The following is a 26022-nucleotide window of genomic DNA, read 5'->3' on the forward strand; positions in this document are numbered from 1 at the left end:
AACTGAAACTCGGGGAAAAATCCTATCATAGTGGTGAAAGATGTTATTTTCAGGGTCAGAAGTACCATCCTGAGATTTCTTTCTTAAAACAATGACACTTTAGTATCTCAGTGGCTCTATGAATACTTTTGAAGTGTCATATTAAAACCCATCTCTTGGCCTTCAGGCAAAAAGAAGCAATTAGTCTCCAAGTTGTGAATAAATAAAAATCCATTTATAAACCTGTCCTTGACATGTACCTTGAAAATCTTAGAAACTTCATCTAGTGGGAAAAGAAACGTTAGACTGAAAACACCAATACTTAATCATACTGCAATGTTTCTCCATGATACTGTTTAGTTGGCATTGTGTCTTTTAAGTATTAATTCATATGTATATATTCATTGTACTGACATGCAGGATCCTAAAACAACAGAAAGAAGAAAGAATTGCAGCATAATAGAGGTCTGTAAAACGGAAAACATGCATTATGCCTGAACATTTTTGCGACTTTAAATATGCATCCAGCTGATTCAGATAAACAATACACCTTTTCTATGTGGTAAACATTTAAAATGAGTGATGATTAAAAAACAACAACCCTATTTTAGTCTACTCGGTTCAAAGTCTAATTAGGCAGAAGGTTCAGATGGCTTGTTCCATTCCTATTGTCTTGTTGTGAGAAATTGGATTACTGAAAGGGATTCTGTCTTCCAGATTATTTGGACTACAACTCCCACAAAACCTTGCCGTTTGGCCATTTGGGTTTGAGTTAATGGAGTTAAATTGTTAGTGCTAAATTCCTGAAGGGCATCAGGTGGCTTGGCCCTATTAAAGGCAGGAAGGAGGACAACACTTTGCAATGGTTTGTTTTGTAATTTTATGCACTTTACCATCCTGGGAATGGTGGGAACTGATCTTTCCACAGCCCCTCCGTCTTTCAGCTGGACTGTTCACGTAATTAACCTGCAATTCATCAAAAGTGGCCTTCATGCTGGGCCCCAGAACAAATCTAGTTTCTAGTTTCTGCCCTCCTTAGGAAAAGAGGTAGACCTCTTCCCCAGTCCGTGTCATTCAGGCAGGGACCCTGAGACTAATGTACCGATTGTAAAAGAAAAAATGTAGGTCAAATATGTGAGCACCCATAGACATCTACCCTGAACCTCATCTATACAGTGATAGGAACTGAGCTGGTGGGGATCTTGTATGGACAGCGGACTGCATGGATTTAATCTTTTGGGAGAGTCAACCCAATTGGTGTCCTCAGATTCCCAACTAAACTTGTTCAGTGTGATTTCTTCCAAGATCTGTGGCTGAGCCACCAATATAATGATGCCCTTTCTATATTGTTCCTATATTATTCCTATATTGTTTACCATCCATGTCTTGCATTTTACAAAGGATTTTACAGGGCTCCAGAAAAGAGGACAAACCAAAGGCTGTTTCATTATAAGGAAAGATGATGGCAATTGACTTCTTTAGTATGGGACAAAGGAGGGCTAATGGGAGACACATCAGACAGAGGAAATCACGCATGTGATAAAAGTGAGAGAATGAGAAAGAAGCATTCTTTCTTCTCCCACAGAAACTCAAGGTCATCCATTAAAACTAAGTGCATGGAGATTAGGATCACCAGGGGGAAATGCATTTTTACAAGGTAGAGAGGGAATTCACTACCAGCAGAGTAGCCAATATAGCTGGTTTACAAAGGGCCTGATGGGGTTTTATGGATGATGAGGCCCTCAGGACTACCCATACTGGTGGCTCTTCACTTCTTTCTGAACCTCAGGGAGTTTTAATGGTGGTTGGCAAAGGCAAAAAGTAGAAGGGGTTAGCACTGTTAACCATCCAGATGGGCCTGATCTACCCTCTGACTATAGGCAGTCCTTGACTTAACAATAGTTCATTTAATGACCGTTCAAGGTTACAACAGCACTGAAAAAAGTGACTTATGAACATTTTTCAGTTAGGACCTTTGAAGCATCCTCATTGATCATGTGATCAAAATTCAGACACTTGGCAACTTATGACCATTGCCGTGTTCTGGAGTCATGTGATCCCCATTTTGTGACTTTCAGACAAGCAGCCAGTGGAGAACCCAGATTCACTCAACAACCACGTTACTAATTTGTCAACTGCAGTGATTCACTTAACAACTGTGGCAAGGAAGGTTGTAAAATGGATAGAGCCTGGATAGCTCAACAGACTAAAAAAGCCTGTTATTAACATTCAGCTGTCTGCAATTATTGCATGTTGGAATCTCGCCAGGCTCAAGGTTGACTCAGCCTTCCATCCATTCTAAGGTAGGTAAATTGAGGACCCAGTTTGTGGGGGCAATAAGCTGACTTTGTATAAATATACAAAAGTATGAAGGCTATTGCTTAACGCATTGTAAGCCGCCCTGAGTCTCCGGAGAAGGGCGGCATATAAATCTAATTTTAAAAAAAAGGGGGGGGGACAAAACTCACTTAACAAGTGTCTCACTTAACAACAGGAATTTGGGGCTAAATTGTTGTTGTAAGTCAAGGACTACCTGTTTGTGTCCACCTATAAACTGCCTTGCACTTACATGACACCAACTTCAACCTCTGTTATCTGGTGCTATTTTTGTCCAAATCTTATTTTTGTTCTTTATTGCTTCTATGTCATTTGGGAAAGGGTGAATCTGTTGCATACTCACAACAATATGTTTCAGCTTGGTAGGTATTACCACTGTTACTTGAGGGATACATGTGATATTAACTAGCAGGGATTAGGAAATTTAAGTGGGGTTCTCTGATAAAATTGGTTTGGTCAATTGACTTGAGGCGCAAAGGCCAATAGAATAAAGGGGAGGGGGAGAGCTCCTCATTCCTCTTTCTCAAAACATTTTTTGTAAAACTAGGGAGTAAAAAGAGGGAGTCAATCTATTCTCCAAAGCACCTGAAGGGAAGACAAGAAACAATGAATGGAAACTAATCAAGGAGAGAAGCAACCTTCAATTAAGGAGAAACTTCCTGACAGTGAGGACAATTAACCAGTGGAACAGCTGGCCTCCAGAAGTGGAGATTTTTAAGAAGAGACTGAATATCACTTGTCTGAAATGGTATAGAACAGTGATGGCTAACCTTTTTGCCATCGCGTGCCAAAAGCGGGAGGGAGCACGGGGGAGTCGCCAGTGTGTGTGCCCACACCCATAATTCACTCCCCCTGCATGTGTGGCCCCCCTGCACATGTGCTCATAACCCCCCCCCCACGCCACATTTTGGGCCCAGTAGGCCTATCTGAAGCCTCTGGAGGGCGAAAACAGCCTCCCCCACTCCCCCAGAGACCCTCTGGAGGCCAGAAACGGACCATTTCCCAACTTCTGGTAAGCCCAGACGACCTGTTTTTTTCGCCCTCCAGAAGCTTTCCTGAGGCTGGGGAGGGCGAAAACAGCCTTCTTCACCCCCCCCCGGAGGCCCTTTGGAGGCCGGAAACACCCTCCCAGAGCCTCCATGCGAGCCCTGTACTTACCTGGCATCCAAAACAGGCCACTTGGAGACTCCTGGGAGGTGAGGTGTGGGGTGGAGCCAGCCAAAAATCAGCTGGCCGGTGTGCGCATGCACGGTGGAACTGAGATAGGGCAACACCTCACGTGTCCGAAGATATGGCTCCGCATGCCACCTGTGGCACACGTGCCATAGGCTTGCCATCATGGGTATAGGGTCTCCTGCTTGAGCAGGAGGTTGGACTAGAACAGGGGTCTCCAACCTTGGCAACTTTAATTCCCCAGTGCTGGCTGGGGAATTCTGGGATTTGAAGTCCTCCAGGCTAAAAGTTGCCAAGGTTGGAAACCCCTGGACTAGACCTCTAAGGTACCTTCCAGCTCTATTCTGATTGATTGACCTCCTTGACTACCCACTGCTAAAGGAGTTATTTTCCCCTGGCAAATAAATTGTTTACAAATAGGATCCTCTGCAGATCCAAATTTCCCCCAGAACTGTATCCGGAAGCTCCCCTTGCTTGCAGTCTGGGATGGCAAAGAACGCCCCAAAATCTCAAGTTGTTCTGATGGATGCAGTAAAAAACAAGCAGGGAATCCTAACCCGGATAGATCTCTATCCAATGACCTACTTCTCTTTGTCTTCTCTTCTTCTTCTTTTCCCTCCCACTTCAGAAGCTGAGCTAAAAAAAAAATCCATAAATTAAGGAAATTAACTGATGGAGCCTCTGGCATCTTTGTAAGCTATTTAAATCTTTAAATTTACAACATCTTCTGCATATATCAAGTAATTGAAGTAACTGCAGGGATGTAACTTTAATGAGAAAATTTCCCTCTTCTCCTGCAGCTTGTGTTTGGGAAATAAATAAATAAACTCCCCTTGGGGGGGGGGGAAAGTTTCTGCTTTACTTCTTAAGAAAGTGGTTGGAGGCTTTGTCTGTTTGTGGGGCATTCCCCAGGTTCGAACAACCATCAGAAAAACTTCAGGGAGTCCAACTGAAAAAAAGCCTTTCTTTCTTTGTAGTGAATGTTAGGAGAGTTTTTCTTAACCCTATGGGTGAATTGACCTTTTGCATCAATGGCGAGCAAAGAATGACATAACTTTTTTGCTGTTTCTCCTCTCTGCCCATAGTAGGCAGTACAGCTGCAAACTTACCTTCACGCTGCCCCAAATGTGCGCCCAAATTCTGTGGTTAAAAGGATTGTTAAGGTGCAATTTAATAATGCTTGTGTTCCCTTGAGAACAAACCTCTTTATCAGGATTTTATCTTAATGCTGACAATTTTCTACCTAGCTTTTAAACCAAGGATATACAGATAACCCTTCAGAAGTTGTGGGTGCTCCATAATTGGAGGTTTTTAAGAGACTGGACAGCCACTTGTCTGAAATTGCATAAGGTTTCCTGCTTCAGCAGGGGGTTGGACTAGAAGACCTCCAAGGTCCCTTCCAGCTCTATTCTGATTGATTTGACTTAAAAGTACCCATGTTAAAAACAAGAATGTATAGATCACATATATAAGTAGCAATAACCATAAGGATACCAGGCCAGCCTTTGTGATTGAAATAGCAGAACAGGGAAAGTTCTGCTTAGCTAAGCATGTTTTGGTACTTCTGCCACCACATCCTAACCAGGAGAAACATCGGTGCTTTGCTTTTTATCCTTCTCAATTTTATAATCAACACGCATTACAATAGTGGCAATAAAGGTGCTTTTTCAAGAGGCAACTGGACTTTCTGGTTTTCCTTTGAAGACGTTTCACTTCTCATCCAAGAAGCTTCTTCAGCTCTGAGCATCTTTAAAGAAAAACCAGAAAGTCCAGTTGCCTCTTGAAAAAGCCCCTTTGGGACAACCGTGACCTGGATGACGGACAGTCTCCATAGAGAGTGGCCTTAAATGAAGCCTTCATTACGGTGCAATGTTTATTTTCAGGGCGCATCTTAACATGCTGAAGCGGAAAGGGTGAGTATAGGATACGACCAAAGCTCCTCCAAGGGGAAACCCGGACTGGGTCTTCACAGGCCCCCGAACGATTCAGTGTTTCCAGTAGCGAAAGGCGGCCTCCTTCTGAGCCGCTCGGGGCCCGGAGAAGGAAGGCTGGGAACGGGGGCCGGTCGAGGAGCAGCTGGCGGGGCAGGAGACGGGAGGGAGATGCGGCCCGACGGGGCGCCGCAGCCGCAGCCGCCGCTCGGGGCGAGGCAGGGCCGACGGCCCCAGGGACTCGCAAGCTGGCGCCCCAGCCTGGGAGAGCCGGCTGGAAGACCCCCGAGGCGGCGCTCGCCAGCCACGCCGCGGCAGAGCCGGGGGCGCGGGGAGAGGCCGGGCAAGCCGAGGCGGGCCGGGCCCCCGGCAGCTGCCTTCGCCGAGCCCGCCTTGGAAACGGCGCCTGTGGCCCGCGGCGGCCGGCGCTTCCCTCCAACGGCCACGCACGTCAGCGGAGGAGCCTCGGCGGGGCCCGCGCGGGTCGGGGAGGCAGGCCGGGCGCGCGTGGAAGCGCCAAACTTGATCCGCCTTATCAACAAGTGCCCCTCGCGCGCCGCCCTCCGCCCGTCGCCGGCAGAGGAGTCGCCCGTGCCCGCCTTCCTCGCCCGGGAGCCCGACGCCGAGGCCGGCTGCAGCTGCGCGAGGAACCGGCGCGGCGATGGCTCGAATCAGCCCAGCCGCCCGTCGCCGGAGGGACGCGGCCGCCGTGGCCTGACGCCGTCGAGCAGCGGGGACGCTCGGACCGTTAGCGGGCGCGGAAAGTGAGTGCCGCGGGAAGAGCGCTGCCCCAGGGGGCCCCGGCCGCCCCCAATAGCCGCAGGCAGGGGATGCTCCGGTTCCCTCGGCCGGGTCGCCGGGGGCGCTGAGCGCTCGGAGGGGGCAGAGCCCGGGGCGAGAGTCGGCCTCCGCCGCGGCTGCTGCCCGCCTGGCGCTCTCCCTCCCCGCGGCGCTTGGCGAGCGGAGAGGCGGCCGCCTCGCCTGCCGCTCCGCTCCGCTCCCCTCCTCCTCCTCCTCCTCCCTCCGCAGACCCAGAGACAAAACAAACAGAAAGGAGGCGCGGGGCGGGGGGAGCCGCCTGGCAGAGCGCTCGCAGCCAGCGGGCGGCGGCGGCGGGGGACAAAAGGCAGGCCAGCGCCCGGCTCCTGCCTCTCCGGGCCGCCGACCGAGCGGAGCAGCGCCGCGGACAGCCCGCAGCCAGGGCGGGGAGGCGGGGCGCGCATCGCCGGCTCGCCCGTTCTGCGGCGCACAAGGTAAGGCGAGACAGCCCAGCCGGCCGCGGCTCTTCCTGCCTGTCTGCGCGCGCGCCGATCCTGGCCGGCGCCACGGGGGACGTGCGGCTTGCGCGCCCGGCGGGATCGGGGCCCCCGGGGAAGCCCCGCTTCCCGGCCTGCAGGGGTGGGGGAGGACGGACGGACGGACGGGGGCCGCCAGCGCCGCCACCTCCGCCTCTCGCCTCGGCCGCGCCACGGCTCCGCTTGGGAGGGAGGCCCGCGCGCGCCGCCGCCGCCGCCGCTTCCCCCGGAGCCGGTTCCTCGGAAGGGGCAAAAGCCGCCGCCGCCTGAAGAGCGCGATGCCCGGCTCGGCCTTCGCCCCACCGCCGCCCGGGGGAACGTGGTTCACGCCGGCCCACTAGTCCCCGGAGCCGCCAGGGCGGGCGGGCGGCCGGCCGGCTCTGCAGCCTCGCATGGTAGGGTCCGGGGCGCGGGGGCGGGCCGGGCGGAAGGCCGGCGAGGGCCGCGCTGAGGGCCGGCAGGGATGACAACGGGAGCGAGAGGCCGCGGGGTCGGCGGGCGATCGGCGGCTGCTCTGCCTCCCCGCTCCGCTTGTGCCGGCAGCTCGTCCGGGCGCCATGTTGGGCTTTTCCTCCGGGGGGCAGGCGGGTCGCCCGGCCTGGCCGCTCGGCGCTTCTCGGCGAACTTCGGGGCGCCGCGCGGACTCCCGGCGGGTCAGCGCGGCGGGGATCGCTCGCACGCCGCGCTGGCCGGCCGGCGCTCGGTTGCCTTCCTGACGGGGCCGAGCCGGGAAGGATGGCGGGAAGTTCGGCGCGCCGAGAAAGTTTCTGAGGGGAAGCGAGAGCTCCGTGGAGGGAGCCGCGCCGGCCGAGACAAAAGCCCACCTGGCCGGGACCCCTTCTCGGCCCTCTCCCGCTGCCCGGGGTCGGCCCCGCCGGACATGGAGGCATCCCGGCGGCGACGGATGAAGGGGATCCCGGCGGCCGCGGTGCCCCGGAGGGCCGGGCTAGGCCGGAGGGTCGGCGGGGGCGCCGTGAGGGGAGGGGGCTGCGCTGCAGGGGAGGCTGGCAAGGGGGGGGGTTGCGTGTTGGCGCAGAATTCACGCGGCGTCTTAAATGGGCACGAAGGAATCAATCGCGGGAGTGAATCCGAGCGCTGGTTTCAATTGTTGTCGTTAATCCAGGCAACCATCAACTTGGGAAGCAGAAGCGTTTTTATATCCTTAATTAGCCTGGCTTCCCATCTGCAGCCTCCGTGGAAACTCTGAGCCCCCTTTGGCTCGGCTCCTGTGTGGCGCTTGCAGTTCTCTGCCCCCTCGGCGGCTCCTTCTCTGCGGGGGCTCTCAGTGCTGCCCTCCACCAGCTCCCATCCCACCCCCCAGCGGCTCCTCTCTTCCCCCCAGCTGTGAGCAAATGGGAGAAAATTTCATCCAACCCAACTTCCTTTTTGCATTTTTGAAGTCTTTCTAAAAGTAGGAATTCGGTCTGAAACTTCTGTTGAAGAATAGCGGGCTTGAGGGAGGTTGGGGGGGGGGGCAGGCAGAGAGTCAGGCAGACAATACCCTGGAAACTTCTGCAGCCTTTCCTCCCCACTTTTTCCCCCCAGGGTGATTGCCATGGGCACAGAGGAGAATGGAGCTTGCACAACTGCCTTCTGTTACCTTTTATGGATAAAAATGAAAGTGTCCCAGAGAAGCAGCTATGTGGAGAAACAATTCTGGTAAACTCATCTCAAGCTGTAGCAGCCTAGCTAGTTTAATCACCCCTAGAGAGCTGAACAACTGTGAGCTCAATGGGACACAAAATCATTTTGTGTGTAAATGAGCATGGGATGGCGCTTATTTCACTTTTCATGGGCAAATAGATTTTACAAGCAGTGCTTTGGCAGTTAGCATAGGAAAGCAGGGAGGGAGGGAGGGAGGCAGTGAAAGATCCCAGTGAGCCATGCCAGATGCACACGTCAGTTCCACTGGTTTGGGGCACGAGCCACTTGGGAATCTTCCCACCTTAATGGAAAGGTGCCGTCCAGAGTTGCATATTATTTTTTGGCCTGGTTGGGGTGGGGAGAAGCAATATACCTTCAGCAGGTTGACACGATTTTTTTTCTCCAGGGGCAGGTTGTCCACACAGATTGTTTGAAACTTGGTGTGTGTGCCCCTTACTATTCTTAAATGTTTTCCTACCTGGATTTCTTGAGTTATTATTTTAAGAATTATTTGAATGCATAATAATAGGTAATGCTTGAGTAATATGCTATTTTAAGGACATGATATAATAAATTGCATGTCTGTAATTCAAAGCATGATGTCCATCTTCTGTGACAACAGTGATGAGTATCTTTGCATCCATCTTTTTAAATGTGGGTCTTAGTTTTAGAATCACATTTGTTAAGTTTGACTCTTCTTTTCTTGCCTTTTCTTTTCTCCTGCTGTGAGAGACAAAGAATTCACAAGATTGATTTCAGGAAATCCTACTAGGGAATAAATATATTTTTCTGGCTACTTATTGAAAGTGAAAATAATATTGCAGCTCAGTGCAAAATTGCTGCAAAGCAAGCCCTACTGGACAGTAAAGTAAACCTTCTGTAAGGTTTGTGAACCTAATGTTGTTTAGCACGTAACAAATGTTATAATCTGAGAATTTGTTTCCAAGGAAGCCTCTTTGGCATAGCTAAGATCTGTCTTCCATATAGATGTTAGATAGGCTTCTCCTGCACTGTTAACATCAAAGAGAATTATAGCAGCGAGTTGAACATTCGCTCTTGAGCTGGGTAGGGTGATGGGGCAGCAGGCATATATATTTCAAGATAAAGCTCTTTTTTCAAGTGGCTCCTTGCTCTAAAATTTCATTCCAAAAATGCAAGGAATGGGAAAGGTTTCTTTTCATTAAGGAAATGGTGAGCTTCAACTGACTGGACTTTTTAAGCAAGAAATACCTTTCCTTGGGCTTTGGACTTGAGCCATTCTACATGAGGTTGGGTCTGTGGAGTTTTGGATTTAACCCTCATGAACACAAGGATGTGGCTGTTAGGAAAAGACTAGGTATCAGTCCTTAAGAGGAGGTACATTGGCAAATAGAATACAATGCCAGGAGACAGTGAGATTTGGGTAGGTGTGACAGATACAGCGCATACATTTATAAAAATCCAAGTGGCTTGAGTTGCCACATGAAATATTCCCCGAAGAAAAGGAATATCCACTCCCTTAGAAAACTCAATCCTTCTTGAAGTCAGTACTTTGCTTGAGATCAGTACTGTGTTATCAAGAGTTTCCTGTCAACTAGCTGAGGCTAGTTTTGATCAGTTTGGGTTCTGCACAGGTCGAGCCTTCGTACTAAGAGAGAGCAAATGATGGAGATCCGAGGTGATGCCAAAGACAGACTCCCCAGAAAGGACTCTTTGCCCACCATGTTGCTACATTTGTCCCTGAAGTCCAAAAATGGTATTTTCCATCTTAGGAAAAGTGCTTCCAGTTGTTGCCTGTTGTATGGTGGGAATGGTGTTGCCCAAGTGAACCCCTGGGATGCTATTTCGACGGAAAGATAAAGATTCTGAGAAAAGAGTTTAATCTCTAAACAAGCAAAATGTTCTGTGAAATGCCACAGAGGAGATATACTTGCCAACTCTTGGCTGAATAGACTTCTGCAATATGACAACATTAAATTATACTCAAAACATTGCATATAATTAAACATTTCATAATTGTTTAATCTTTGGCATATTTTGCTTTAATACATGAAGGAGAGGTTAGAAGTGCTGGGTCTGCTCTGTTTTTTGCAAGATTTTCTGCTGGCTACCTATATATATGCCCTACATTGATGCCAATGAAAATAACGGGTAGACTTCCCTATGTCAAATATTAAAAAGTGAATATTGACAAAGTCCTTATATTTCTGCATAGATCAGAATTCCATAGCATTTGAGTAAAATGGTAATACACGTATTTCATTTAAAGACGTACTGCATCTGTAAGTTTCAAATGTGGGGTGTATGGAAACAGCAGCTTTAGGTATTAAATATAAGAGGATTGAGGTATGTGTGTGTTTCAAAGTGAGGCCACTGGATAATTGGAAATTATGTACAGAAAAGACATTGCAGGGCAGTGATAATTGATTAAACCTTTAGTTTTGCCTGTCCTTCCATTCTCTCTTCTGGGTACATTGTCCTGAAGATAACAAATAGCTATCTGTTTTCTTGTGTGGTTAGTTATTTAAAAAGCAACAAAAATAGTTCCAAGTTTGATGTGAATTTTACTACATGTCTAAATGAAACGCCTTAGGTACTGAGGAAGTCACTAATTTAGAGGTGTCTTGTTACTGAGACAAACTTGCAAAAACCCCTGAATCCCAATTCACAAATTGGTTATTCGTTTGTCAGGGGATATTTCACATCTAACACATAAGCCTGCGACCTTTAATTAGAATTTTGCAGTTTGTTTTATGCCCCTTGAGGCTGACACCTTGAAAAAGATTTTTTTCCCCTTGATTTCTTATTGCTAATAAGCATCTTTTTCTTTGCCGCTGGTCCTTCGAAGACTATGATGCAAATACACTTAATTATGGAGGTGGCAATAATTTGTTAGCTGAATATGTGATCAGGCAGATGCAAAAGAGATCTTATTAGATCTGTGATCACGCTGGAATCAAGGTAGCGCACAACAGCATTTAAGAGGAAATTGTTCTTTTCTGTCTGAGGTTTCTAGGAGGAAGGCAGAGCGATGTCCCGGCTCTCTCTGACACGGTCCCCAGTTTCTCCCATTGCTGCTCAAGGAATTCCTCTCCCTGCCCAGCTCACCAAATCTAACGCCCCGGTGCATATTGATGTAGGAGGTCACATGTATACCAGCAGCCTAGCAACTTTGACCAAATACCCAGATTCCAGGTAAGGTCACCCTTGCTGAAGGGCCAATGCCTTTGCATTTTTTGTGGTGGTTGTTATTACTATTGAATAAGAGAATTCCAAATAATTGTGTTATTTCCAGACAACTGTGATTTTGGAGGATGATGCTCTTGGTTCAGGGGAAGGAAATGTGCTATTTAAAGGCAATTTTAATTCAGGGGATATATGTTTTTTTGTCAGCCAACTATCCAACGATTTGTCTTTTGTTTTTAAATAAAAAATTCTGCTGTTTTCCCTTTCAATAGTTTTTTTAAAGGTCTTGTTATGTCAAGGGGATGTTCTTCCATAGGAAGGTTGCTTTAATCTGCAGCAGCCTTCCATAGAATGGTAAAAATGTGAGTCCTCCTATAACAAACACTCTCTCGGTGCATGTATGTGTATGTGTTTGTGTGTGTGTGGTATTAATTAATATACAGGAATGACATAAGCCATTAATTTGCTGGTGCTGTACTTCCCCTTGCCTCTTCTGAATGATTTGGAAGTAAATTCCAGTTTCAACCACCTTGCAAACACATGTCATTTTCATTTGAAAGCATTTCCAGGGGTAGAGTCAAAGGCTTAAATTGAGCAATACCTTCTAAATGTTGAACCACAATTTGCTGCTGCCTAGAGTGACTTTTATAGCATTGTAACTGGTAGAAATTAAAGCCACATCCATTTCATCGAGAGGGGATGCTTTGGGGTTTTCTCTGCGGTTTCGGTATTGAATTCCATTGGAAGACGGTCTTCTTGGATGAAGGTTGGATGCCATTTTAAGCATCCCCCCGGCACCATTGCTATCTAGTTGGAACAGATATAATCCCAAGGAGTTCAGAATAAGTTAACATCAGTAAGAAGTTAGAATTCCCTAAAGAATTCTGGCCTAAAGAAAGGGCCTGGCTATTGCACATTGATCCCCTGGTCTTTCAGATCATGGACATACTACTTGCTTGATCGTAGCTCATCATTAAAAAGGCCTTCCCTAGAAAAACCACAGGATTGTTATTCTTGCAGAGCCCATATGGACCCATAATTGTTTACAAAGAGGAGGGACCCCGGCTGTCTGAAAAGAATGGTTACGTCTACCAATAGGCAATAATGTAAATCCATGTAGTTTTTCAGCTTTGGTCAACCTTCCCCTCTCTATTACATTAAAGACATTGTAGAGGAAGAGACCTATTAAGCCTATTTGGGCAAAAGAAAAGTCAGAAGGAATCTGACAACCACTTTAAATGTATACATTTTATTAAAAGGCATATGTTTTTTATGAAAATCACACTCCTGGTTTTTAATACTATATTAACACACATGGGGCTGTTTGGAATAAAGCCGTTAGAAATTTGGGTTCAACCCCTTCCAATGGGGCAGAAGAACCATAAGGCCTGAATTGAGCCCCTGGCAATAATTGTGTATGTGCTTTGGCCAAACAAAGCTTTAATACAAATGGGATAATGCAGCGTACCTCTGTTTTCTATGCATTTAGGATGAGATTTTTATCTGCTCTATAATTTAGCCTTTTAACTTTGGAGTTCCAAGAGCTGTAATTACGTGTAAATTCCATAAATGTAGTGATTCAGTATGAGTGGGATAATGTTTGCAAGCAAGCAATACCAACCTTTTTGGTGACAGGGTAATTTTATGCAGTTTTATGTGGTGTAATGATAATTTGGAAGAAAACATTGCTTGATGTTATTGATGTAAAAGATACCTATCAGTTATTAAAAATCATTAATATTAACACTACTTTTTTGCAAGTATCTTCCAATGGATTCCCAGAAATATATTTTTAAGTTGCTTAAATGTGTTCATGTCTCTTAAATAACCAACTAATAGATGAGCCATAGTGGTCCTAATAACATAAAAGCTGATTTAAAATCATCCAGTTTATTGGTAGCCATGCCTTTGTCCCACAACTATGGATATGTTAATATGTGTACATAGATTCACATCTTCTTTTCTATCATTCTGGTTGTTTTTAAATTTCTTTAACTTTGAAGTCTGTAATAAAATGCTGCTTATACCTTTTAGGGTCTGAAGAAGGGAGCTTAAAGATGCTGATTATATTAAAGTTTTGTTACATGTGCATCCTCTTTTCTCATTGGTTTTAATCATGGTGTGGGTTTCATGTGAGCATATAATTTTCAAAATCAAGAGATAGGCTGTAATAAATGTAGGCTGGCAAGTAAAACGCAGGAGCCGTAAGCCATCCCCAACTAAGGAAAGGCATTGAAGGCTTCTGGACTATCCTGTTCCAGGATAGATGGCTGGAACAGACATTTTTTTTTTTAATTTGATTTATATGCCGCCCTTCTCCGGAGACTCAGGGCGGCTTACAATGTGCTCAGCAATAGCCTTCATCCTTTTGTATATTTATACAAAGTCAGCTTATTGCCCCCACAACTGGGTCCTCAATTTACCTACCTTAGAAAGGATGGAAGGCTGAGTCAACCTTGAACCTTGGCGAGATTCGAACCTGCAGTAATTGCAGGCAGCTGGTCTTAATAACCAGCTTAATAACAGGGTGCCTTAGACCACTGTACTACCAAGGCGTTCAGAATAAGTTAACATCAATAGAAGTTATAATTCCCATTCTGCTTAATTGATAATAACTGAATGCACTCCAGGTTGCCTCTGCTGGAGAATCTCTGGATGCATTCATCAACTTCATTCTAAGAAAGCAAATCTTGCTGTGTTCATTAGGATTATTGTCATACATGTACCGGATTGTAGCCGCAACCAAATGTCTGTTATTTTGCTTGGATTTGTGTCTGCACAGTAATTTATAAACTTCAGACTTTCTGGTCCATTATTGGTTTCTCTTGGAGTTAAAGAGACCATGTTACCTGAAACTTTATTAAAAGAAATGATTGTTATAATTCGATGTTTGACAATTGGGAAAGCAATTAGAGTATTGGGGGAGTCTATCAGGATGTGTAGGGATGAGCATGGCTGTGAGACAGTCATTTAAATCAATTATAAGAAAAGAATCAAGAGGGCAGGCAGAGAAAGAACACCGAGGATTGGAATTCGCTTCCTGGCTTCTACCGCCCTTGAGCAGCCAGAGAGGCCACATGTTCAATGCACCACCTTTGAAGATGAGCATCTGTGCTGGTGTGGCTGCAGAGCCCCCCCCTCTCCCAGGTCTCATGCTCAGAAGCGCTCCAGCATGAGAAACGGGAGTCCCATGGAGAAGCATGATGGCCCAGGGAAGGGTCAGTGAGCTGCTTCCTCCTTCATGGCATCTTGCCCAATTCACGCCGCTTCAACAATGGGGTGTGAGGATGAGGAGCCTTGTACTATCCTGGTTTGTATCCCAGGGCAACTTGGATTCCCGTTACTTGTAAAAGGAAGGAGGGACGGGAGCAATCTGCTGACTTTCAGATGTCTCCCCAACAAATATTCAGTAGTCAATCTATTTTTTCAATTTGCATCCTGTCTTTATAATCCCAAGTGGTGAATGCCGCTTCCTCACAAGAGTATTTCATTTTGGTTCTAGAACTTCTGTCTACCTCTGTGGAATGCAGAAAAGCCTCATAAACTGCCAAGTTGGCAAATGCACACCTGTATCAAAGGACTTTTTATTAAGTTTTTCTAAATCAGGAGAAAAACTGGCTTGTAGTGTTGCATCCCATAGTAAATACAAAAGTGGTCCCCAGCCTTTCTGGCACCAGGGATGGGTTTCATGGAAGACAATTTTTCCATGGAGCAGGTGGGGGGGGGATGGTTTTGCATGCAACCTAGATCCCGCACATGTGCCGATGAAGCTTCGCTTGCTCTCCCGCCACTTGCGTGGCCTGGTTCCTAACAGGCCGGTAGGGCCCAGTCCATGGCCCCAGGGCTGGGGACCCCCACTGTAGATGAATTCATGATGCCAGCTCGGGAGCCGTTGAGCGAGGCCTCTGGCTTCCAGCTTCTCCCACCTCCGCAGACTCCCTTGCCTGCCTCTTTGCAACCCTGATGTGACGGGTGGGGAGAAGGAAAGATAACGCAGGACTCTTGTCACTCCTTTACCGTGAGCTGGAAGCTTTGGGACAAATGCAGCCCAGAAATAGGGCATTACAGGCAGCCCTCAACTTACAACCATTCATTTAGTGACAGTTCAAAGGTACAACGGCATTGAAAAAAGGAACCTTTGACCGTTTTCACACTTACAACCTTTCCAGCATCTCCATGATCATGTGGTCAAAATCCAGCCGCTTGGCAAATGACTCATATTTATGACGGTTACAGCGTCCAGAGGTCATGCACATTCGGACAAGCAAAGTCAATGGGGAAGCCAGATACGCTGAACAACCGCGTTACTAATCTAGCACCTGCAGTGATTCACTTAACAACTGTGGCAAGAAAGGTCGTAAAATGAAGCAAAACTCACTTAACAAATGTCTTGCTTAGCAACAGAAATTTATTAATTCAATTTGTTTATTTATTTATTTATTGGTTCGATTTATATGCCGCCCTTTTCCGGAGACTCAGGGCAGCTTACAATGCGTTAAGCAATAGCCTTCATACTTTTGTATATACCTGCTTAGTAGGGCCCCCCCTAAGCGGTGTTCTTTTTGTTTTTTTAATACAAAGTCAGCTTATTGCCCCCACAAACCGGGTCCTCATTTTACCTACCTCGGAAGGATGGAAGGCTGAGTCAACCTTGAGCCTAGTGAGATTTGAACTTGCAGCAATTGCAGGCAGCTAGTGCTACTTAACAGCACTTTAGTGTGCTGCGCCACCAAGGCTCTTTGTGGTTATAAGTCAAGGACTACCTGTATAAACAGTACACAGAGTTTTAAAACCCATTAAGAACAAAAAGAGAGCCAGCTTGCTCTGGAAATATGGTAGAAATTAGGAGATGGTGAATTCTAGTCCTTAAACAAAAGTCCGTCACTCGAGGCCTGAGGAAAAGTTCCGGCAAAGCCACTTTTCACAGAGAAGGATGCTAAGAAAACTGCAGGGGCTTCTTCTTGCGGTTATCAAGATTGACCGCAATGACCCTGATAGCAACAACAGAAAATAGAAATAGTTTTGCCTGATGCCCAAATATTTCTTTATTTTTATGTTTATTAAGAAAACAATACGGCTGCCCAACCCACAGTGGCTCTAGGCAGCTGACAGAAATAAAATATTTAATAAATGTTCAATAATAAATAAAATAAAATAAAAAAGCGCCCATGAGCTTGCTCCTAGGATAAGCGCCTGGGAGTGGCACATGCATTTGAGTGAATGTTGGTGACCCCCTCCTCCCCCCCCCCAGTGAGAGTCTTCAGTGGTGGGTTCTGCATGAACCAGTCCTCCTCCTCCTCATTGGTCAGGGAGAGAGACCAGCCCACACATGGAGGAAAGTGATGGTTGAAGGGTGGATGGAGTGGAGGCAGAGAGCTTGAGCTGTTGCACTGGTGGGGCTTCCTGCCATTCCTGTCCTCCCTGGAATGACTGAGCGGATGCACGTGAATGATTGGGGTGGGGTGGCACAGCCTTCGGTTCTACAGGGAGGTGGGCCTGGGGGCCATAGGGTGGCACATCGCATCAGTGTAGTGATGGGCATTGGGCACTATGGGAACCAGGGGCAGGCCATTCATTGCAGGGGAAAATGCCCCTGATGTTTAGTATCCGTGGCATTTCCCGCCCCCATCTGAGTTCACGCTCAGTCCCTGGACCGCATTCCCTCAGAGGCCCAAATCTGTTGCTGCTGCTGCTGCTGCTGAATGTGAGGTCGGTCAACAACAAGGCTCCCCTCATTCTAGATGTTGAGGAGGAGCATGCTGACCTGGGGGTGGGGGGTTTCCCCTCTTAGAGATATGTCCAGCCAGGTTTAGGATTTGGCACCAGCTGAAGCCCCAGGGCAGGGGAGTGGGGCAGGGTGGCAGTGGTCATTGGAGAGTCTCTTTCCCGCTTCAAGGGCCTTGCTGCCGAAATCCCTGGCTGCAAGACCCTGTTTCTGAGGCTGGGCTCCCAGGATCGTCTGGGAATGTTGCTACTTGACCAAACTCCCTGCTGCAGAACAACTTCTTTGCCTGAAGTGCCAGAAGCCGTCTCAGTAAAGCTTAATGGTTCTGGGTGGCTTCCATCTGTCTTCCCTAGGTTTGGCTTCAGAAGCAGCTCAGGAGTTCATGTCCTTCACGGTGGCCATGGACCTATTTCATATTGTCACAGGTCTGACTTGGAACAGTGGTCACACACCAGATTTAATACTCTTATTGGAGCAACGTCAACATGGTCAAGTGGGGAGCCTAACCTTATCTCCCCAGTTATGGTTTGACCACACCCTGATAGCCTCTTCCATCACCACCTCTCTGCAGGGAGACTGGGCCCATTAGGATGGTTCACTTCTGGAAAATGGTGGACCCAAATCGATTCCAGGGGGATCTGGAGAATATCCCGAGAATTTGCTGCGTGGTCCTACCAAAACCTTAACAGTAACCACCTACAACAGAATTGTGCCTTGGTGACCTACCACGACCCTTCGCTCCCATCGTTCCCTGTGGTTCATGGAGGAACTGAAGAGTTCTGAGATCGGTTCAAAGACATCTAGAGCACTGCTGGAGAAAAACAAAGGATGACTCCAAGTGGACACATCTTAGAGCTGCTATTAAGACCTATCTTGGCGGGGGGGGGGAGTGGTGAAAGAAAACTATTTCTGCTCTTATTCCATCCACAGTGTCACCCGTCAACCTTGTTCTGGCTCACCCAATCCCTCCTATCCTAGGGGAATTCGGACAATCATCTTCAGGGCTGTGCAGAAGAATTTGTTGAACACCAGTTGGATACAATTGCTCGGATTTATTCCCAGTTAGAACTTTGCAAGGTGCTAGTCCTTATGAGATGCCTAGGAAGACAGCTTGCCCAGCAATTTGGAAACAAGTTTGTCCCAATTGGACCTAGGGAAGTGGACAGTGTCCTCTGTGCTGTCACAGTCAGTTAGACCCTTGTCGCTCCTGGCTGGTGAAAGCCTCCAAGACAGTGACTACCACGTGGGTTCATGCAGTGATAAGTTCTTCAGTAGATGAGGGGACATTCCCAGGACCTTTTAAAGAGCCCTGGTTTTTCCCCTCAAAAAAACATCACTTGACCCCACCTGCCCGGACAACTTTTGTCCAGCCTCCCATCTTCCTTTTTTGGGGAAGGTAGTGGAAAAGGTGATTGCTTGGCAGCTGTAGGGGATCCTGAATGAAACAGATTTCCTGGACCCCTTTCACTCAGGATTCAGGCCTGGCTATGGGATATGGACAGCCTTGGTTGAACTTATGGGCAGCCTCTGGTGGGAGCAGGATGGAGGTAGTGCAACCGTTCTCACTCTCCTTGACCCCTCAGCAGCCTTTGATACTATTGATCCTGGTTTCCTCTTGGACCAATTATATGAGTTGGGGCTGGGTGGCTCCTCCAAGGTCAGTTCCAGCTGATATTGATAGGGAGCGAGAGATCCAGTCCCAGACTGCTGATTTGCGTTGTCTCGCAGGGCTCAGTACTCTATCCACTCTTGTTTAACATCTACATGAAGTCATTGCGTGAGGCCTTCCATCGCCATGGGTCAAGACATCATCGATACATTGACAATGCTCAACTCTTCCTCTTCACACATGGTGACCTGAGTGATGCTGCCTCTGCCCTCTTGCAAAGCCTGGAGGTTGTAGAGATCTGGATGGAGAACAACAGACTCAGACTGAACCCTGGCAAGACTGAATGGCTTTGGATGCCATTCCGCATTCTGCGCATGCTCCAAGATGGCGGCGACCAAATGAGCTCCGTTTCGGGGATGGGAGAGTTGCCGGTCGTCAGGGTCTTCAGGAGCCTTCCTGTCCATCTCCGGCTCCAGTCCCAGTGAGGGGAGCATCCGCCCTGCCTGTTGAGGGCTTTTTCGCCCTCCGGAACATCAGGGCAGGGCTGGACGGCACCGCGGGAGATGGGGCGATGGGCCTGGCTGCGGCAGCTGTTTCCGGTGTTGGGGGGAAGCGGAGGCCAAAGCGTCCGGCGGCGGGCGGCGTTTGTGCGGCGGCGGCTTGGAAGTGGCCCCCCCTCGCTCCCTATAGCCCTCTGGATCCCTGGGGCGCTCTTTTCCGGCGTTTTCGGGGGCTCCGGTGAGCCTTGGGAGCTTGGGGTGCCTGGTTGCGAGCTGGCGACGACGGCGGCGGCGGAGGCAGTGGCTGACATGAACCGGCCGGCCAGAGAAACAGCCAGGCAGCAGGTTGATGGGGGAGAAGCGGACAGCCTCACCCCTAGGACTACCATCTGGCTCACAGTAGATTTTTACTGTGATGGGGTGTTTTTTAGAACAAAGCTGTGACTGGGGGGTTGTGGAAATTGGGGCTGGAGAGGCGGGAGGCTGACCATGGTTTGGTTGGTTGGCCGCCTCGGGTGGCCTCTCCTCCCCTCCATTTCCCCCCAGGTAAGGGTGGGTGTTGGCCTTAATGGCCAATCACCCCTGGATTGAGCTTTCCTGTCTCGCTACTCCTACTCTCACCTCAAGGAAGATCTTGTGCTCGTGGGTCTATTATCATCTTTATTACATCTTTATTATTACCATCGTTATTAACATCTACACTTTGGACACTTTGGACCCTTATTATGCTCCACTCACACCCTCGCTGGTAGGAGAGACTGTGCACCATTTGAGAGAGCTGAGGGATTTTCCACATCCCAACGGAGAGGATAGAACATTGTTCCCGTCAACCTTGTAACGGGACCGGCCGTCGTGAGAGGATGGTTGGCCATTAACCTCTGTTGGAGAAAAAGAACATTGGACCTTCTCCCTGTCGTGAGAGGACAGTGGAGTCCAGCCCTATAAATGGACATATTGTGACCTTTATGCTCAGTTATCCCTTTGGACTATGATAGACTCCCGGACTGGCTTTTCTTTTCCCATCTTTGGCTCGGTTGATGCTCCAAAAAACCGACCTTCTTGCGCTGCGAGACTCCCCCCTCTCGCAGGCCTGGCCCTCCACATTATCGAGGGCCTATCTTGATGACGGGCTTTGGGACCCCGAGAGATGGCATGCAGCAAAGAGGGGGCTGAGGGGTTTTTTAGCTAAATTTTTAAGGAAAATTTTAAGGGGACCCGGGAGGACGGGTGGGGGTTGTAAAAGTGGACCTGGGGGGGTCCAGATAGTGACTGTGCGGGATGATGGGTTGGTTAGCTGCAGCAGAGGGGTCGCGAAAGGAAATTTAACTGGGGGGCAGGGGGACGATAGAAAGGGCTGTGTAATTGAAATCATGAGTGGGAGGGGCAGGTATGACGGGCGCAGGGGGTCATATCAAGTGTCGGGGGTGCGCACGCGCTGTCTCCGAGCGATTGCGCACTCCGGCCCCCAATGTGTGACTCGTGTCCTGGGTTGTGTAGAGCCTCAGGCCCAGGGTCCGCGGCTGATGTTATGTAATGCCAGGTCGGTGGTTAATAAGGCCCCCCTCATCTGTGATCTTATTTTGGAAGGGGGTGCAGACCTGGCAGGTATTACGGAGACCTGGTTGGGCCAAGAGGGGGGGGTCCCCCTCGTAGAGATGTGCCCGCCAGGTTTCCGTGCATTTCATCAGCCAAGGGCCCAGGGGAGGGGTGGGGGAGTGGCGGTGATCATTAGGGAGAGTCTTTGTCCGAGGGAGACCACTGTTCCTCAGATAGCCGGATGTGAGTCCCTTTGTGTGAAGTGGGGTCGTGGGGTGCAGATGGGTTTGCTGACTACGTACCTGGCTCCCTGCCACGTGGCAGCGACCCTGCCCGAGCTACTCGACGTCATTGCCGGGGTGGCGGTCGATACCCCCAGACTTATTGTCATGGGGGATTTCAACCTCCCATCCGCAGGTGAGGCGTCAGAGGTGGCTCGGGAGTTCATGGCTTCCATGACGGCCTTGGACCTGACCCAGTTAGTTCAAGGCCCCACTCACATAGGGGGACACACTCTGGACCTGATTTTTATCTCTGGTCAGTGGTTGAATGATCTTGGTAGAGGGGACCTAGATATTAAACCCTTGTCATGGACAGATCATTCACTCCTTCAACTAGACTTTCCTACCGCCTCCCCCCACCGCAGGGAGACGGAACCGACCAGATGGTTCCGTCCCAGGCGCCTGATGGATCCCGAAAGGTTCCTGACGGAGCTTGGGCCATTTCCTGAGACTCTAACACACGACTCGACTGAAGAGCTGGTGGCCGCCTGGGAAAGGGCGGCCGCTGGAGCTTTGGACCGCGTCGTGCCTTTGCGGCCTCTGACCCGATGCCGATCTCAATTAGCTCCTTGGTTCTCTGAGGAGCTGAGAGAGATGAAGCGTCGGAAAAGACGCCTAGAGAGCATTTGGAGGACTAGTCAATCCGATTCCGACCGGACACAGGTGAGGTCTTATATCAAGACCTACCTAGTGGCGATAAAAGCGGCAAAATCTAACCATTTTTCCGCTCTTATCGCATCTGCAGAGAACCGCCCAGCCGCCCTGTTTAGGGTGACCCACTCCCTTCTTCGGGGGGGAGTGCGGGAAGATCCCTTGCAGGGTCGTGCTGAGGATTTTGTGCAATTCCTGCACGATAAAGTCGCTCGGATTCGGGATGGCTTGGACTCCGATTGGATGAGTCCACGGGAGGAGACCGGGGCAGGTCTTGAGAATGTTATCTGGGAGGAGTTTGATCCTGTGACTCCCGAGGATGTGGACAGGGTCCTGGGTAAGATTAGTGCCGCCACGTGTTTATTGGACCCATGTCCCTCCTGGTTGGTACTGGCCTCCCGGGAGGTTACACGAGGCTGGCTCCAGGGGATTATAGGTGCTTCTCTGGGTGAGGGTGCCTTTCCTGCTGCCTTGAAAGAGGCAGTAGTGAGGCCCCTCCTCAAGAAGCCTTCCCTGGACCCGGCTGAATTAGCCAACTATCATCCAGTCTCCAACCTTCGTTTTGTGGCGAAGGTTGTTGAGAGCGTGGTGGCACGACAACTTCCCCGGCACCTGGATGAAGCTATCTATCTAGACCCGTACCAGTCGGGCTTCAGGCGGGGGTACAGCACAGAAACGGCATTGGTCGCGTTGGTGGATGATCTCTGGAGGGCTCGGGACAGGGGTTGTTCCTCTGTCCTGGTCCTATTAGACCTCTCAGCGGCTTTTGATACCATCGACCATGGTATCATGCTGCAGCGGTTGAGGGGGTTAGGAATAGGGGGCACCGTTTTGCGGTGGTTCTCCTCCTTCCTCTCCGACCGCTCGCAGTTCGTGTTGGCAGGGGGGCAGAGGTCGACCTCGAGGCGTCTCGCATGGGGAGTGCCGCAAGGGTTGGTCCTCTCGCCCCTCCTGTTCAACATTTATGTGAAGCCGCTGGGTGAGATCATCCGTGGTTTTGGGGTGAAGTGTCATCTGTACGCTGACGATACTCAGCTGTACATCTCCACCCCAGACCACCCCAACGATGCCCTTGATGTGATGTCCCGCTGCCTGGAGGCCGTGCGGGTCTGGATGGGGAGGAACAGGCTCAGACTCAACCCCTCCAAGACCGAGTGGCTGTGGCTTCCGGCGCCCCGATATAGTCAGCAGGTGCCATCGCTGACTATTGGGGGTGAATCTTTGCCCCCCACAGAGAGGGCTCGCAATCTGGGTGTCCTGGACGCACGGCTGTCTTTAGAAGAGCACATGACGGCCGTGGCCAGGGGGGCCTTTTATCAGGTTCGCCTGATTCGCCAGTTGCAGCCCTTTCTGGACCGGGACGCCTTGCGCACGGTCACTCATGCCCTTGTCACCTCCCGGTTGGACTATTGTAATGCTCTCTACATGGGGCTCCCCTTGAAGAGCACTCGGAGGCTCCAGCTGGTCCAGAATGCGGCCGCGCGGGTGGTTATGGGCGCAACCCGTTATGCCCATGTGACACCCCTCCTGCGCGAGCTGCACTGGCTCCCGGTGGTCTTCCGAGTGCGATTCAAGGTGTTGGTTACCACCTTTAAAGCGCTCCATGGCATAGGACCCGGGTACCTCCGAGACCGTCTTCTGCCACCAATAGCCTCCCACCGACCAGTTCTTTCCCACAGAGAGGGCCTCCTCAGGGTGCCATCGGCCAAGTTATGTCGGCTGGTGACGCCCAGGGGGAGGGCCTTCTCTGTGGGAGCCCCAGCCCTGTGGAATGAACTGCCCCCGGAAATTCGTAAGATCTCCGACCTCCGGGTGTTTCGCTGCGCATTGAAGACCCTGTTGTTCCGCCAGGCCGGACTATCAACACAATAGTTTTAAATTGGGGTATTTAAATTTATTGGGGTTTTAAATTTGAGCCACTTATTTAATTATTTTAAATTTTATATCATTGTTTTGTCTGTGTTTTTAAATAGGCTGTACACCGCCCTGAGTCCTTCGGGAGACGGGCGGTATAGAAATAAAATTATTATTATTATTATTATTATTATTATTATTATTATTATTATTATTATTATTATTATTATTATTATTATTATTATTATTATTCAGCCTCGGGATCCGAGTGTTTGTCATCCTTAGTTTGGGTGGGGTTGCAGTACCCTGTTCAGACCCAATTCTCAACTTAGGGATTCTCCTGGACTCAAGAGCAAGTGGCGGGTGTCACCAGGAGAGCTTTGACACCACTCCAGTTTGTGCACCAATTGCAACCTTTCCTGGATCAGAACTCCCTAAGCTCAGTTACTCAAGCCCAGGTCATCTCTTGCCTGGACAACTGCAGGGAGCTGTTTATAGGGGAATCCTTGAAGTCCATTTGGAAGCTTCAACAGCAGCAAGAGCAATCTTTGGGGCCCCTAAGATGGCCCATATTGCACCTCTGTTTCGTGAACTTCCCTGACTACCGGTCTGCTTCTGAGTGCAGTTCAAGGTGTTGGTTATAACCTTTAAAGACCTAGATAGCACAAGTCCCGGCTACCTGGTGACCTGCTTTGTCCTGCTAAGAGAAGCCCATCCTACTTGTGCCGGCAGAGAAAGCTTTGTATTTTGTATCCCAGTCAAAGAACTCCCAACGACTATCAGGGTCCCAAAGAAGAGCCTTTTCTTGGCTACAACACCTGCCCTTTGCAGCATCTTACCCTCTAAGGTAAGATCTTCCCCCGCCCGCCTATCCTTCCCCAAGAGCCTAAAGATTTGGCTCTTCCGGTTGGCCTGGGGACCAAATGGGGGTTCCATGCTGGAGGTGGCTGCTAGATTGACAGCGGACTCCACCCCCCCCCCTCCTCCCTGCACTTTGCTCTCTACCTGCCCCTCTCTTTGGTTATCATATCGATTACGCTCTGTGTATTCATTTTCATTGTCTTTTTATGGTTCTATTGTTTTACTTCCGATTACACTACTCTTACTTTCTTTTTATTATTGTAAGCCACCTAGAGTAGCCCCATGGCGAGATAGGCAGCAAGTAAAGTTAAATAAATAAAGTTGGTATTAATAATCTGCCTGGAGAAAACCTTACTCAGTTTGGGGATTTGAAGCTGCCATAGAACGTGGACACTGTAGATGGTTAGAGATGACTTTTTGGGATGCCACACAGATCAAAGACACGCAACAGGAACTGAGTCCCTACACTAAAATATCCCCCCTTTCTTGCCTGTAGCACCTAGAAATGTCAGAGGAATTCCAGATTTCCCTGGAAGAGGGCAGGAAATAGGCTCTTCCAAGCATCTCCTCTGATTTCTGTCTTGTAAAATGGAAGGCAGAAGAGGGGACCCTTGCCTGGGAATCCTTTCACCAACAAGCAGAAGCTTCACAGCCAACATAAGGTTCCTTCATCGTCAATTGTGTGCACTCCTGGTAGACAACCTGTCATCTCTGTGGACAAGCTTTCTCTCTTAATTTATTTTAAGCATTTTTCAAAAAAAAGTCAAACATTTGTAAATATTAGGTATTTCTATTCCATGGTTGATGCTACATTTTTGAAAGAAAAGTCTCCTTTGGATTTCACATTCATTATTCCATTCTTGCTAATATGGAAACGGTTGTTTTATTATATCATGATCCTTGGATGGAGACTTACTGTGTATCAAGTAAATACATCTGTGCACATAATAATCCTATTGAGCAGGAGATGCAGAAATTATTGCAGCTGTGCTCTAGGTCTTCATAGAGTCCACACGGTTTTAGGCCAAACTCTAACCTAACAAAGAAACCATTTCTCCACTCTTGTGGATGGTACTGATTCACATATATTGAAGTTGAAAGGGCCACCTCTTTTGTAAAACAGGGTCACTTTTCTTCCCCTCTCCATCTTGAATAGAATAGAATGGAATTCTTTATTGGCCAAGTGTGACTGGACACACAAGGAATTTGTCTTTGGTGCACATTCTCTCAGTGTAATATATATTCGCCAAGAATCAAGATATAACAGTGATAGTCAAAGGATACTAATAAGCAATCAAATCATACTAGGAAACAATAAAAACAATATAAGTTGTAAAGATACAAGTAACATTGATATAGCCATAAGTGGGAAGTGATAGGTACTAGTAAGGGTGAGAAGAAGAATAGTAATACAGTCTTAGTAGTTCATTTGACAGTGTTGTGGGAATTAGTTGTTTAGTAGAGTGATGGCATCCTGAAAA

At 48.7% G+C, this 26022-nt stretch overlaps 2 protein-coding genes across 17 annotated transcripts in view; both read left to right on the forward strand.

The window, feature by feature from the left end:
• The window catches only part of PDCD2L (programmed cell death 2 like), a 539967-nt gene that overhangs the window by 305110 nt on the left and 208835 nt on the right, over nucleotides 1-26022 (forward strand). The window lies entirely within an intron of this gene.
• KCTD15 (potassium channel tetramerization domain containing 15) overlaps nucleotides 5501-26022 on the forward strand; it is a 74078-nt gene continuing 53556 nt past the window's right edge. The window contains exons 1-3 of one of the 16 annotated variants that reach the window (XR_015729613.1): nucleotides 5501-6184; nucleotides 8261-8374; nucleotides 11355-11533. Coding sequence is in view for 14 of the 16 variants with exons in the window: in XM_034425558.3 (XP_034281449.1) it covers nucleotides 7108-7110; nucleotides 8261-8374; nucleotides 11355-11533 (296 nt within the window). In the remaining 2 variants the exon portion in view is untranslated. Of the gene's footprint in view, nucleotides 6185-6222; nucleotides 7111-7734; nucleotides 8127-8260; nucleotides 8375-9089; nucleotides 9244-11346; nucleotides 11534-26022 lie in introns of those variants that run through there. The other 15 variants (XM_087877131.1, XM_087877137.1, XM_087877133.1 and 12 more) reach the window with 15 other exon arrangements.

The sequence above is a fragment of the Pantherophis guttatus genome, chromosome 11 (assembly GCF_059756535.1).
Source record: "Pantherophis guttatus breed Tessera chromosome 11, ASM5975653v1, whole genome shotgun sequence".
Taxonomy (NCBI): Eukaryota; Metazoa; Chordata; class Lepidosauria; order Squamata; family Colubridae; genus Pantherophis; species Pantherophis guttatus.